At 42.6% G+C, this 16,399-nt stretch overlaps 1 protein-coding gene across 1 annotated transcript in view; it reads right to left on the reverse strand.

Moving 5' to 3' along the window:
* Positions 1-6,109: 6,109 nt before the first annotated feature.
* LOC129835410 (neurexin-2-beta-like) overlaps positions 6,110-16,399 on the reverse strand; it is a gene marked incomplete at its 5' end in the record, with an annotated part of 183,836 nt that continues 173,546 nt past the window's right edge. Inside the window, one exon of the mRNA XM_055901048.1 lies at positions 6,110-9,468. Within this exon, the coding sequence (XP_055757023.1) occupies positions 8,576-9,468 (893 nt within the window). The remainder of the gene's footprint in view (positions 9,469-16,399) is intronic.

Consider the following 16,399-nt stretch of genomic DNA (forward strand, 5'->3'; position numbering starts at 1 on the left):
ATTGTGCTCTGTCACCACAATGTCTTCCTATCGGGATTGTTGCTATTGCGGTTTCCCCTCCTCCCTTGGCCTTCTCATATAGTGTCTGGTATTATTTTCACCTGAAAGTGTGTGAATTGTCTGGTCAGCTTCAATATCCTCATTAGTTTCATTGAGTTGAATGGAATAATAAGTATATCTTAGTAGAATAGAATCTAACTACCTTCACAGAATATAACTCAGTAAGCTGGATATTTGTATCAATGCCACAGTGGCCTAATTACAATGGCATATAGGCCTATTTAATGAGCACCTATTCATTATTTTGTGTCCTTAATTTGTTGCGCATGAATGAGCATATGATTAATGTATGATTCATCTAAAACATGATGAATTAATCAATTACAATTATGTAGCTTGTTATCGGTAAGGTGGTCATTAGAATTCCACAGGGAGTGGTTGCATGGGCTGAGTGAATAAGCCTCTGCCTCTATAGATGACACACTGTGATGTCTGTTGTTGGTCTCAACATTGCTGTTACATCCAAAACACACAACAAACAGGTAAGATGGCACAGATAGATATGGCAGCTCTGCTTACTTGCAAATGTTCAGTCTCTGGATAATAAAGTAGACGAGCTCAGGGCGAGGATCTCCTTCCAGAAAGACGTCAGGGAATTTAACATAATCTGTTTCATGGAAACATGGCTCTCTCGGGATATACTGTCTCATCCATACAGCCAGCTGGGTTCTCAGTACATCATGCAGACAGGAATAAAGAACTCTCCGGGAAGAAGAAAAGCAGGGGTGTATGTTTCATAATTAACTACTCATGGTGTGATTGTGATAACATACAGAAACTCAAGTCCTTTTGTTCACCCGACCTAGAATACCTCACAATTAAATGCCAACCGTATTACCTCCCAAGACAATTATCTTCGGTTATAGCCACAGCCAAGTATATTCTGCCTCAAGCTGATACCACGACGGCCCTCAAAGATCTACACTGGACTTTATACAAACTGGAAAACACATATCCTGGGGCAACATTTATTGTAGCTGGGGATTTTAACAAAGCTAATTTGAGGAAAACGCTACCGAAGTTGAAAAACATTGGACAACTGCTACTCAACTTTTCAAAATGCTTACAAGGCCCTCCCACGCCCTCCCTTCGGAAAATCTGATCATGACTCCATTTCGCTCCTCCCTTCCTATAGGCTGAAACTTAAACAGGAAGTACCCGTGCTAAGGTCTATTCAATGCCGGTCTGACCAATCGGAATCCATGCTTCAAGATTGTTTTCATCATGCGGACTGGGATATGTTCCGGGTAGCCTCTGAGAATAACATCGATGAATACACGGATACTGTGACTGAGTTCATCAGGAAGTGTGTAGGAAATGTTGTACCCACTGTGAATATTAAAACCTACACAAACCAGAAAACGTGGATAGATGGCAGGTATTCGCACAAAACTGAAAGCACAAACCACCACATTTAACCATGGCAAGGTGACTGGTAATATGCCAAATACAGTGTAGTTGTTCCTTCCGTAAGGCAAACAGCCAAAATGTCAGTACAGAGACAAAGTAGAGATACAATTCAACGGCACAGACACAAGACAATCACAGACTACAAAGGGAAAACCAGCCACATCGCGGACACCGACGTCTTGCTTCCGGACAAGCTAAACACCTTCTTTGCCCACTTTGAGGATAACATAGTGCCACCAATGCGGCCGCTACCAAGGACTGTGGGCTCTTCTTCTCCGTGGTTAACGTGAGTAAGACATTTAAGAGTGTTAAGCCTCGCAAGGCTGCCGGCCCAGACGGCATGGCTAGCCGCGTCCTCAGAGCATGCGTAGACCAGCTGGCTGTAGTGTGTATGGACATATTCAATCTCTCCCTATCCCAGTCTTCTGTACCCACATGCTTCAAGATGTCCACCATTGTTCCTGTACCCAAGAAAGCAGAGGTAACTGAAATAAATTACTATCACTTCTGTCATCATTAAGTGCTTTGAGAGGCTAGCTAACGATCATATCACCTCTAACTTACCTGACACCCTAGACCCACTTCAATTTGCTTACCGACCCCAATAGATCCTCAGACGATGCAATCGCCTTTGCACTGCACACTGCACTATCCCATCTGGACAAGAGGAATACCTCTTGTCCAGAATGCTGTTAATTGACTATAGTTAAGCATTCAACACCATAGTACCCTCCAAGCTCATCATTAAGCTCGTGGCACTGGGTCCTGCACTTTCTGACGGGCCGCCCCCCAGGTGGTGAAGGTAGGAAACAACACCTAAACTTCGCTGATCCTCAATACAGGTGCCCCACAAGGGTGCGTGCTCAGCTCCCTCCTGTATTCCCTGTTCACCCATGACTGCGTGGCCACGCACGTCTCCAACTCAATCATCAAGTTTGCAGATGACACAACAGTAGTAGGCCTGATTACCAACAATGATGAGACAGCCTACAGGGAGGAGGTGAAGGCCCTGGGAGTGTGGTGCCAGGAAAATAACCTCTCACACAATGTAAACAAAACAAAGCAGCTGATCGTGGACTTCAGGAAACAGCAAAGGGAGCACGCCACTATCCACATCAACGGGACCACAGTGGAGAAGGTGGAAAGCTTCAAGTTCCTCGGCATAAACATCACTGACAATCTGAAATGGTCCACCCACACAGACAGTGTGGTGAAGGAGGCACAACAGCGCCTCTTCAACCGTAGGAGGCTGAAGAAATTTAGCTTGGCCCCTGAAACCCTCACAAACCTTTACAGATGCACAATTGACAGCATACTGTTGGGCTGTATCACCGCCTGGTACTGCAACTGCACCGCCCACAACCACAGGGCTCTCCAGAGGGTTGTTCGGTCTGCCTAATGCATCACCTGGAGCAAAATATCTGCCCTCCAGGATACCTACAGCACCCGATGTCACAGGAAGGCCAAAAAGATCATCAAGGACATAAGCCACCTGAACCACTTGAGCCTGTTCACCCCGTTATCATCCACAAGGCGAGGTCAGTACAGCTGCATCAAAGCTGGGGCCGATAGACTGAAAAACAGCTTCTATCTCAAGGCCATCAGACTGTTAAATAGCCATCACTAGCCGGCTTCCACCCGGTTACGCAACCCTGCACCTTAGAGGCTGCTGCTCTATATACATAGACTTGGAATCACTGGCCACTTTAATAACGGAACACTAGTCACTTTAATAATGTTTACGTACTGCTCATCTCATATGTATATACTGTATTCTATTCTACTGTATTTTAGTCAATGCCCCTCCAACATTGCTCAATCTAATATTTATATATTTCTTAATTCCATTCTTTTACTTTTAGATGTGTGTGTCTTGTTGTGAATTGTTAGATACTACTGCACAGTTGGAGCTAAGAACACAAGCATTTCGCTACATCTGTAATAACGTCTGCTAAATATGTGTATGTGACCAATAACATTTGATTTGATTTGACAATGACGGTACCAGGTTACCATGGCAACCACTGGCAGAAATACTAGGGGAAGAATGGTGCAGCTCGGAAAAAAGGCACACACACACACACACACACAGTTCTAGGCTCACTCCTCTGTAGCACTCCGGCAATATCAGCTACCCATCTCCCCTTTGCAATACAGATCACTCCATCCCATCGCCGTCTCCCTGTGAGCTGCTCTTCTCCTCTGACAGTCGATTGATTGATCAGCGCAGTGAGAATGGCTCTATTCCAGTGACTAGTGCTTTGTGGCAGGTCCCTACAGTATATGTTCATTCGTCATTCCACGTCCCTGTGCTTCAGCATGCCTACAGGGCTGCTGAGTTCCGCACTGCACTCTCACACTCTTTTTTACTTTCTCTCACTCTCCCTTTCTCTTTCTCCTTCTCTCTCTCTTTACTTTCTCTCACTCTCCCTTTATCTTACTCTCTTTCTCATTCTCTTTCTTTCTTTTCTTCTTTCACTCTCATACCATCTCTTTCTCTCCTTCATTCTCTCTCCCTGGCTCCCATCCACACAGATAGCTCCCGCTACATATTTGACTTGTAAATTGGGCATCTATTTGTGTCAAGCCCATCAGGGGCTGTCAATATGTCCCTCTGCCGCAACACATCTTGTGAATTTCTACACACTGAGATGTGTGGAAAGCGAGAGAGAGAGAGAGAGAGAGATAGATAGATATAGATAAAGAGAGAGAGAGAGAGAGATGGCGATGGAGATGGGCTTCTGCAACTAGTATGGCATCAGATAAAGACTCCTGTGGTTTCAACAGGCCCTAGATCAGTTGGTGTGTCATCAGACCCGCCGCTGGCGGTTCAGAGATTTCTAGATCAGTAACACATGATGCACCCGGTGGAGGAGACTTGAGTGTTGGGGAGGGGTAGGAGAGAATGACACAGATTAGGATGGTGTTAACACACAGCAGCTGTTCAGCACACAGAAGCCGTTTTTTTTATTTATTTGTTATTAGAATCGATTTTTTTAGGGTGTAGATCAGCTTTAACATTGCAGATAGCTGGGTTGTTCGTGGCACGGGAACTGAGACAAACATACAACCACGTGTTCACACACGCACAGGAATACATATTTATATTCCTTTTTGCCATTTCTCTAATTCTTTCACGAGGCAATATGGGACAAGATGTCACCGCATCTTTGACGCCATGTTAGCAAAACAATACCCAGAGTTCTATCATGGCCTGCCAGTCTAATAGCCCTGATGAGTCCCTGCCCCGAAATCCCTTTACAGGTGATAGGCTAGGAGGATTACCTGCACTGTTGTCTTCAACGTTACAACTCATAACCCTGAGGGATGCTCCTCTGTCATTTAAAACGCTGTGCCTGGGGGAACACCCACACACTGTACATCACACAAGCCATTTGAGCGTCTGACTCAGAGAATGAAGTGAATAAACAAGAAAGTGGGACTGAAGTCCCTTCGTGAACGAGGAACACACACAAACACGCACACAAGTAGCACACACTAATTGTGCGTGCCACGGCGGCTGCTTCAGATGATGTCAGAGCTGATGGCTCGTTGAGGGAAGCGATGCTGTATTCCTTGTGACGGCTGTGTTTGAGGCTTGTTTACCACAGCGCTTTTCTCAACAATGCCTAGCCATGGGGAAATAAAGACGCCATAGACGTTTTGATGAATGCAGAGCGAAGCAAGCTCAAGAGGAACAAACATGGGTATTTTCAGAGAAGAAAATGAAGGGGGTTAGTGTCGGTGCAAAGCGCTCTCACTTCTCCAGACGAGTTAAGAGTAGTAGTGTTTGAGGGGACCTGTCATGTTGGGAACGCGGGAGCAAACGGCCACAGCGAGGGAAAGAACGGATGATGAAATGGAGAGGAAACACCGACAAGAATTGGAGGGAAAATGTGCACCCAGGCGGGGCCCAGGACCAAGTTTGGGAAACCCTGACCTACCCTGCTGTAGATGACCTTACTCCAGATGTACATCATCTAAGGAAGAGTTCATCGTTGGAGGCCACTGTAAGAAGAGACACTTCATCTTCCTCTAAGTCAAGTAACTCTTACCTGGGTCCTTGTGTTCCTTGCGCAGGTCTTGGTCAGATGAAATACTGTACCTCCAGGATTGTCAGAGCCAAGGGGATGTAGAGGATTATCATCACTACCAGTGGAACATTCACCTCTCTGGGGTTGGGAGCCAGATGTTCTTCATAGTGTGTGTGCTCATTATAAGGGAATATGGGGTTTCAGCTGGTATACAGTCTGTGTGTAGGTTAGGAAGCAATGCAGCACCTTTATGGCCTCTTCCACTCATCACTTATGCATCTTGGCAGGCAGGCAGGCTCCTTGTTATGTTGTGATGATATTGGTGTATATGTATAAATGGATACCTGTGTGTGTCATACATAAACTCCTACAATGACGTTTAAAAAGTGTGATGAGCAAATGCTGGAATAACACCATTCATATCTAGCCTCACTATTATCTATAACGCAGCAGCTAGAATACTTATGCAAGATGGACTAAGAGACACTTTGGTAAGTGTTATGTCAAGGTTAAAGTAGAAGTATTAACACTTTCACTTTCCAACCTGAAAAACAACAACACAAAATATTTAACTGATTGAGACCAACAGACCACGCAACAAGAGGTAGAAGAAGTATATAACCAAGTGTATTCCCCTCTGTTAATGTACACATATTTAGAGTAATCTCACTGGAACACTTTACAATAACATTTAGAAAGAACAGGAAGATACTGGGAGGAGGATGGTTCTTTTTGCAATGGATTGAAAGAGAAACCGGACAAACTGGATGAGGAAAAAGGATGGGTGGGATGGAGCCATTCTCCAGACATGGCGGCCATTTTGACTCTAGCAGTTATAGATAGATATAAAACAATAGAAAATAGAAAAGAGAGGATGGATGAGACCATGTGTGGTCTTCAGTTAAATGGTTACCTACAATCTGCCATTGTGAGAAAAGGGGATGAGATATGGAGAGATGAAGGGATGAACGTGGGACAAGAATGGATTGAGATGGCAGTAGGAGGGATGGAGGAGAGGTTTAACGTTTGTAACCCAAATCACATTTGCTTAATTACCAAAAAAATAACATATACATTTGAAATTTCCCAGAATTGATTATCTTTGTCATATTTTTTTCTCCGAACAGGAATGGTAATAGGGAAAACACATTTTCTTAGTAATGGGATGAGAGATTCAAATATTTAGACATTTCACAAACTTTTTTTAAAGGTTTTTCTTTTCTTTTCATGGTACAGTTTTCTTTTTTAATAGAGTTGAGAAAATTGGAATACCAGAGTTCTTGTTGTACATCAGCAAGTGAACTTGCTGTTCGCCTTGTTCTGTGTTTTTTCCATTTAACGTTTTTCACTGGGCTTGCCCTCATTGGCTGTCATCAGTCTTGACCAATGAGAGGTAAGAACGCAGATCCAAGGTAGCGTACGCGTTCCCCCCAACACTAGGGGGCGACAGTGGGACTCCAGCAAATTAATTCACAATTTCCATCAAATGTCTCTCATTTTTTCAGGGAAGGAAACAAAAAACAAAAACAGCAAACAAAAAAAACACCGTCCCACTCTTCCTTTTAATCTCCACCGTAGTGGGACTGCGTTTCCCACTGTCGTTGAATGTTGGTCATAGTGTGCATGATTAAGGGGATTGGTGGGGGATATCGGTCTCACGTCAAGTATCAATTGTCCATCATCTTCGTTATCTATCACCGAGTCCACTGATGCACGCGCATTAGGGTGCATTTCTCCTCTTATGACACACTCTCAGTTAGGTCCATAGGTTTTTTCTTCTCTGAAACGTCTATACATATATATATTTATATAGAACAAAGTCAGGTTGTCTGCTGGAGGTTGGTTTCTGGTTTGTGTGTGATAGGACTGTAACGAGGTGAGCCACATCCTCTGCGGTAGTGGGCTCAGTAGGGGGAAATGCCGTGTGGAGCCCCCAAGAAAAACACATTACGGATATCTGCTGGAGAACTGAAAGACGACCCAGGGTTTTGGCCTCAGTAGTTGTTTTGGCGGCTAAAACGTAATACGTAGCATCCGTTGGTTGGTTCAAGGTGTTGTTCTCACACGTGGTTTGCTAGTTATCATCGTCATTTTTTTGTGTTTTCTCCCACAGAAAGTTTCTCTTTTTTCGGAAATGACTACTACATGCTTGAAACATAGCAGAATAATGTTGCATCAGCTCCTCAGGACCATAGACAGGGACAGAAAAAAGATGCTCACGAGTGAGAGGAGGAGGGAGAGAAAGAGGGAGAGACTTCACGAGAGACAAGTGAGGTGATGTTTGAATACTTAGATGAGGGAAGGAGGCAGATTTGACACCTAGTTTCTGTATGTTTGGCAGTATTTTGGTATTAATGTACTTGGCTAGCAGTGGGGTTTGAACTTCCAATACAAACCCATCTAGTAGATAGAATCAATACACTTAACCTCTGATACCGATGAATAGGTCTATGCTCAAACACTGATGGTGGTTCTTCCTTCCCTGTGTCTCTCTATAGTCAATCACCATGCTTAAACTCTGATCGTAGGCTATTTACAATACAATACCCTTTCAATGGTGCTGGACTACCTAGCTCCGTTGTAGCATTAGCTCTGGGTATGGCTGTTGGCACAAAATTATATTGTATTGAGCGAGGTTTGGCGGCCATTGTAATCAAGACTTTGTCTGTTTGTGTTCTCAAAGAAAATGTTATGAGGCTAAGTGCGAAAGAGTATTACTGTATTGAAGAAAAATACCAAGAATATTTTGAATAGTTGTGGGACTATGTGTCGATCTGATTAAGTCGTTTAAAACGTTTCTGTGCCAATCCCATCCTTTCTCCCTTTGCTTTAGGCTCTAAATGGGTTAAAGAGGAAAGCGAGGAGGTCATTTTGGCGGCAATGTAACCTACACACTAAACAAAATGAAACTCTGCCCACAAAGATTTTGCTAATTACTTTACAGTTGTCAGTTCATATACTGCCTTACCTTTCTCCTTCCTCTACCTCCATCTCTCCCCTCTCCTCTCTCCCCCTCCCTTCCTCTCTCTCTGTGCGTCTCCTTTTGTCCTCTGTCTCTGGCTAGGCCGGTCTCAGACGTAGTACTCCTTGTCTTTGTTCTTCTTGTTCTTGGTGGTTGTCTTGGCTGTGCCCGGCTGTTTCTCCTTCACCAGTGTGCCGTTGCTCTGAGTGGCCGAGTTACTGATGTAGTTTCGGCTCTGGTCTACCTGGTAGGAGCCCTCGTCCCGGTTACGGTACTTGTACATGGCGTAGAGCAGGATGAGGATGCAGAGGGCAGCGGCCGCCACGATGCCCACCACCATGCCCGTGGTGCTGCTGGACTCCCTGATTACTTCTACTGCGCCGGGAGGCCCTCCTCTCTCTGGGGAGGTGGGGTCTGGGGTGGGCACATGGGGGAAATTGGGAGGGTAGGTTACGCCTGGGACGTGGCGGTGGCGGTCAGGGTCTGAGGAGGGGTGGGCGGGCGGCAGCAGCACCTGGTCCCGGGTGTTCATCTTGCCAGCGGGGTTTTTGCTGCTGCTGCCGCCGGGCTTGTTGAGCCTGGGGCCTAGCTGGTTGGGGTTGGCTGTGGGGGTGGAGGACAGAGGGGGGCGGTGGGAGTTGGGGGGCCGGTGGGAGAAGTGACGGTCGTGGGGATTATGGATGCCACCCTCGTTGGGGGGAGGGGGGAGGACCGTCCTGTCGGTGACGAGGGGGGAGTTTTTGTAATAGTCCTCGTCGTCCGACTCGGTCATCTCACCCGAGCCGTAGGCGGACACCTCGATGGGTCCCGCCTCCTCGCAGTCCTCCTGGTCCAGTGGGCAGGGGGGGCGACCGTTGGGCAGGGGGAGGGACTCTTTGGTAGTTTCAAGGAAGGGTAGGAGGGGCCGGTAGGTGGGGGGCGGGGGGATTACAGGGTAGCGGGTGGCGATGGATGGGGGGTCTAGGGAGTCCACCGTTATTATGGGCAACACTAATTCACCTCCTAGGACAAGAAAGAGACAACGGAGGGAAAAGCGTGTCAGTGAAAAACAGAGCACCCTCTCCAGATCAAAAAAGAAAAACAACAAAAGTTCAAATGAAAACAGCAACACCATTATTAGAACAGCACTAAAACCTGACATGAGGTCAGTTCTAAAGTTGAGTTAGTCTCTAGTCTTCTATTGAAAGAGTTAAGCTGACTAAACAGATGTACAATACATAGTATAAAGATAACAATACATTTTCTGACTATCCTTACATCTCCCTTGCTCTAGACTGAACATGACTATACATATATGTTACTGTTGTCCTTGGACAACATGTTTAAAAGACTAAACAACAGTTCAACATCTACTAGATACAAGCTATCCTTTGCTGTCTGCCTGTCTATGCTGTTCTATTTCTACGCTGACTCTCAGTTTTCTCTGGGTTAAATAAGATAGCAAACCACGGAGTTCAGGTCACTTACATCAACAAATTGGCCGCATGATTTTTGCATGAAAAAAAAAATTACAAAAAGAAAGCTGCGTAAGATTGTTCTTGGATAGTGATAAACAACTCCCCCCCCGACACCCCCCCCCCCCCCCCCCCCATTTCTTTTTCTTGTTGTGTGTGTGTGAAAAATCTAATAATTCTCTAAATAATTCATTGTGTTTTTCAGTTCTCATAAAGAATGGCTCAAATCCTATTCCGCCTGGGGGCATGGTGGATTCCATGGCTCAGTTCTAATTAGCTGTAATCTGTATTCACACCCTGAAGACCAGCTGGGGGAAACTGATGCCCCTGGTTTCTACCCCGAAACACAGTCTACAGATGCGGTTCTAACACCCACCTCCCTCCCAGTAGATATGCTAAAACAAGGAACATTAAAATTCCTATTCCCTTCTACCAATTATCACCCGACACAGTTAACAATTTCTCAGATCTTTATGCCTTAGCCCCTTTTCTCTATGCCTTTATATTCAGTGTTAGAGGGAATTGGGTAATTTTGTGAATTACTTTTTTGTCCTTTGTAATATAATCACACCCACAGTTAATAAAACATTTGGGGTGTTTACAAGTCAGTACATTGCTTTAAAGATAGGTCAGGACAAAATCATTGAGACAAACATAGGAGTACCAATTGGAGACGTTAAACATAATAGGACAATGTTAGCAGTACATAGCACAATATCAATGACAAGTTACATTCCCTCTTCAAAAAACAATTTGCTACCCTCTGCCGCATCCCATAATCTTGTTAGGGTCACAATCACAGAAACAATTTGCAAAAATGTTAGGGGGCAGTTTGAAAAATTATTACATTTCTCTTTATGGACAATGATAAGGTTAGTCACAGAAATGTCCATAACATGAATCATACATATTCTTAAACCTGGCCCTTTCTTGAGTTGATGAGGTAAATTTGTGTATTTTAACGGAATAGGGATCGGATAAAGCGAGTGAGTGTAGAGTGGAGATTCTAGAAATGTCTATTGAGGGTATTTTGGGCTGTATTTGTCATTCCCAGGCCAACATATCCCACAAGTGCTCAAGCCCCCTCCAAGCCCTCAAGCCCCCATTTTTCCTGACAACCCCACAATAAGTAGGGCAAGGGACTTTCATAAGGGTTATAATGCAACTTTTTCACAAAACCTTTCAAAAGATAATCAACAGTAATACACAGAGCAACAACAAGGCCTTTAAAGGGAGTGAAAACATGAATGCTGAGAAAGAGAAAGTTAGTCAGTATTCAACATTATAGGATCCAGCCCATTCCCAACTCCTACAACTCCTACAACTCCTACTGCACAGTCAAAATGGCCATGTTACCGTGGCAACATTAGGGTGCCTACTTATGTGAGTATCTCTGTGTCTGAGGGTTGAGATTCACCTTGAAGAGTGTCGGCACATTTGAGGAACAACGGAAAGTAAACAGAGAAAACGAATAAACCGTTAGCCCAAAATAAGATAGAACTGTAGAATATTAGATGATTTGTCACACATATTCTGTAAATTCGTCAGATTCTCAGCATTGTTTTCTACTTTCCCGTCTTCTTGTACTCTAGAGATATTTAGCTTCTATTCTGACTTGCTGGATAAGATAGACTTGCATCTATCTTTACCTCGCCATCTGTCTGTACGACTGAAATGGTGACAGCGGAATACCTCGCTGTCCTCCTGCCTCTCTGTATGCAGTCTGCCCCTCACTGTGTTCCGCTACGGCGTGGCTCAGTTACAGGTGTCTGACACCGAGGGAGTGTTGTAAGAAAACCAAGAGCCGTTGTGAAGCCGTCCAGCGTCTGGTGGAGCTGCTCAATGTGTGCCCTGTCTACAGGACGATACGAGGGTGAGCTGAGGTGAATGTTTGGTGTTGTCGCCACAATGTGATTCCATCGGTGGGAAAAAAATGACACTTTGTCTGAGTAATTGCTAAAGATTCTGTGTGAACCTGCTTCCAAGTCGTCATGATCATTAGGTGAATCTAAGACTTTCTTAAAAAGTGGATTCATTTATTATCGTTTGCATTGTTCTCAAATGTGTTGCATTCCTTTGGTTCTAAGCATCATGAATTAGAAGGCGAAAGTGCACGATACCAACACTCTCTTCTTGCCACGTAACTCAGCTTTGTGTCATAAGCTTGGTCCTTGGTGCCGTACTTGGATAGGAAAAGTTACTGCTGACCACAAGGCCAAGGTTGGAGTAGATGACGGTTTTTCAACCCTCAAACACAGACCCACACAGGCATCTACATGCATAGCTGCACTCGTCTCGCTTGTCTCTTCACTGAGTGTATCTTTGTCTCGACACAGTCCTATCAACACCTCTGGTATACCTCCCCTTCCCATGGCAGTGCCCGTAAACTGCATATGCAGCTTCTGATTGGTCAGATGGCACCCACAGGTTGGCCACCATAGCCACACCATTGGCTGTATGATGAATCAGCTGGTGTGAACGGACATGTTCAAACAGGTTTCAAACGCTTCGGTCATCATCACACTGAGAACTGCCAAGAACCCATAGAGAACCTATAGAGAACCCATAGAGAACCCATTGAGAACCCAATGAGGTGCCCTTCGTTTGGAAGATTGAAAATCCACTTTACTCGCTACATTGTAAAATGATTTGACCTGTCGAGAGAATAAGCTTTTCCCATAGTTAGGTTAGCCTGCCGTGGCGTCACTCGTCTTTATAGCTCACCATCTCCATAGCGCTAGAGGATGACTCACCTTGTTCAAACCAAAACTCAAAGTGGGTGTGTTTTCCCCTCAGCGTTAAAGAGGCATACCGATGCATCGACGATGGATGCCAAACAAACACTGGGACTTAGTTGTTCTGCCGATCACGTTGGCTGGTCCTGAGCCACTCGAAATATTAATGGTTGAACGACTGTTCAGAGTTGATATGCTGCATAAAGAATGAGCTTTGATTACGCTGTGAAGAGAATAGAGCACACAGGGACACGTCTGTTCTAGTCTGATCATTCTCCCTCTCCACAATGGTCAACTATACTGGATAATAATCCATTTAATAAAGACTACATTCTTGATTTAGTTAAAGTAAAACTCCACCCAAAAACGATATTTTGGTATTTGTTTAATTAGTCCATTGTTGACATTGTATGTCAGGAATCAAGTTTTTAAGATATGTAACTTTCAAAATGCATCATATGGGCCAAATTTCTGCATTTTGAAAGTTACATATCTTGAAAACCTACTGTAGTGTGCGTTCAATAGTGGAAAGCATTCCACAGTGCATCATTGAATATACAGTCCACGCGTGCCGTCCTATGATGAGGGTGGGTAATTTATTCTGACGTTGATTGATGAAGGTACGTTCACCTCGTATGGTTGATTATAACGGATCGCTATCCAGAGTGCTTTTCTACACAGCACTTCTGGATGTGTTCCATGAACTCTCACTCCTGTTGGCTTGTTCGGCAGCCTAGTGTTTCTACCTCAGACGAGCGCTGTTTGATCACGGGCTGAGTCAACGCATGAAATATCAACCTTTCCTCTTTTCCTCTCATTATTTTCTTCTTCATCGACTTGCTTTTTCGAACAATATTTTCTCTCACAATTCTTCTCCGTCTCAATCACTGTCAGTGTTTCCTTGTCTCTCTCTAACATATTCACTGTCAGTGTTTCCTCATCTCTCTCTAACATATTTCCTGGCAGTGTTTCGACATCTCTCTCTAACATATTTACTGTCAGTATTTCCTCATCTCTCTCTAACATATTTACTGTAAGTGTTTTCTCATCTCTCTATAACATATTTACTGTCAGTGTTTTCTCATCTCAAGCATATTCACTGTCAGTGTTTTCTCATTTCTCTCTAACATATTTACTGTCAGTGTTTTCTCATTTCTCTCTAACATATTTACTGTCAGTATTTCCTCATCTCTCTCTAACATATTTACTGTAAGTGTTTTCTCATCTCTCTATAACATATTTACTGTCAGTGTTTTCTCATCTCAAGCATATTCACTGTCAGTGTTTTCTCATTTCTCTCTAACATATTTACTGTCAGTGTTTTCTCATTTCTCTCTAACATATTTACTGTCAGTATTTCCTCATCTCTCTCTAACATATTTACTGTAAGTGTTTTCTCATCTCTCTCTAACATATTTACTGTCAGTGTTTTCTCATCTCAAGCATATTCACTGTCAGTGTTTCCTCATCTCTATCTAACATATTTACTGTCAGTGTTTCCTCATCTCTCTCTAACATATTTACTGTAAGTGTTTTCTTATCTCCTCTAACATATGTACTGTCAGTGTTTTCTCATCTCTCTCTAACATATTTACTGTCAGTGTTTTCTCATCTCTCTCTAACATACTTACTGTCAGTGTTTTCTCATCTCTAACATATTTACTGTCAGGGTTTTCTCATCTCTCTCTAACATATTTACTGTCAGTGTTTTCTCATCTCTCTCTAACATATTTACTGTCAGTGTTTTCTCATCTCTCTGTAACATATTTACTGTCAGTGTTTTCTCATCTCTCTCTAACATATGTACTGTCAGTGTTTTCTCATCTCTCTCTAACATATGTACTGTCAGTGTTTTCTCATCTCTCTCTAACATATTAACTGTCAGTGTTTTCTCATCTCTCTCTAACATATTTACTGTCAGTGTTTTCTCATCTCTAACATATGTACTGTCAGTGTTTTCTCATCACTCTCTAACATATTTACTGTCGGTGTTTTCTCATCTCTCTCTAACATATTTACTGTCAGTGTTTTCACATCTCTAACATATTTACTGTCAGTGTTCTCATCTCTAACATATTTACTGTCAGTGTTCTCATCTCTAACATATTTACTGTCAGTGTTTGATCATCTTTCTCTAACATATTTACTGTCAGTGTTTTCTCATCTCTAACATATTTAATGTCAGTGTTTCCTCATCCCTCTCTAACATATTTACTGTCAGGGTTTTCTCATCTCTAACATATTTACTGTCAGTGTTTTCTCATCTCTCTATAACATATTTACTGTCAGTGGTTTCTCATCTCTCTCTAACATATTTACTGTAAGTGTTTTCTCATCTCTAACATATTTACTGTCAGTGTTATTTCATCTCTCTCTAACATATTTACTGTCAGTGTTTTCTCATCTCTAACATATTTACTGTCAGTGTTCTCATCTCTAACATATTTACTGTCAGTGTTTTATCCTCTCTCTATAACATATTTACTGTCAGTGTTTTCTCATCTCTCTCTAACATATGTACTGTCAGTGTTTTCTCATCTCTCTCTAACATATTTACTGTCAGTGTTTTCTCATCTCTCTCTAACATATTTACTGTCAGTGTTTTCTCATCTCTAACATATTTACTGTCAGTGTTTTCTCATCTCTAACATATTTACTGTCAGTGTTTTCTCATCTCTCTCTAACATATTTACTGTCAGTGTCTTCTAATCTGTAACATATTTACTGTCAGTGTTTTCGCATATCTAACATATTTACTGTCAGTGTTTTATTATCTCTCTCTAACATATTTACTGTCAGTGTTTTCTCATCTCTCTCTAACATATTTACTGTCAGTATTTTCTCATCTCTCTCTAACATATGTACTGTCAGTGTTCATCTCTAACATATTTACTGTCAGTGTTTTCTCATCTCTCTCTAACATAATTACTGTCAGTGTTTTCTCATCTCTAACATATTTACTGTCAGGGTTTTCTCATCTCTCTCTAACATATTTACTGTCAGTGTTTTCTCATCTCTCTCTAACATATTTACTGTCAGTGTTTTCTCATCTCTCTCTAACATATTTACTGTCAGTGTTTTCTCATCTCTCTCTAACATATTTACTGTCAGTGTTTTCTCATCTCTCTCTAACATATTTACTGTCAGTGTTTTCTCATCTCTAACATATGTACTGTCAGTGTTTTCTCATCACTCTCTAACATATTTACTGTCAGTGTTTTCTCATCTCTCTCTAACATATTTACTGTCAATGTTTTCTCATATCTAACATATTTACTGTCAGTGTTTTATCATCTCTCTCTAACATATGCACTGTCAGTGTTTTCTAATCTCTCTCTAACATATGTACTGTCCTTGTTTTCTCATCTCTAACATATTAACTGTCAGTGTTTTCTCATCTCTCTCTAACATATTTACTGTCAGTGTTTTCTCATCTCTAACATATGTACTGTCAGTGTTTTCTCATCACTCTCTAACATATTTACTGTCGGTGTTTTCTCATCTCTCTCGAACATATTTACTGTCAGTGTTTTCACATCTCTAACATATTTACTGTCAGTGTTCTCATCTCTAACATATTTACTGTCAGTGTTTTCTCATCTCTAACATATTTACTGTCAGTGTTTTCTCATCTCTAACATATTTACTGTCAGTATTTCCTCATCTCTCTCTAACATATTTACTGTCAGGGTTTTCTCATCTCTAACATATTTACTGTCAGTGTTTTCTCATCTCTCTGTAACA

Source organism: Salvelinus fontinalis, chromosome 36, assembly GCF_029448725.1.
Source record: "Salvelinus fontinalis isolate EN_2023a chromosome 36, ASM2944872v1, whole genome shotgun sequence".
Taxonomy (NCBI): domain Eukaryota; kingdom Metazoa; phylum Chordata; class Actinopteri; order Salmoniformes; family Salmonidae; genus Salvelinus; species Salvelinus fontinalis.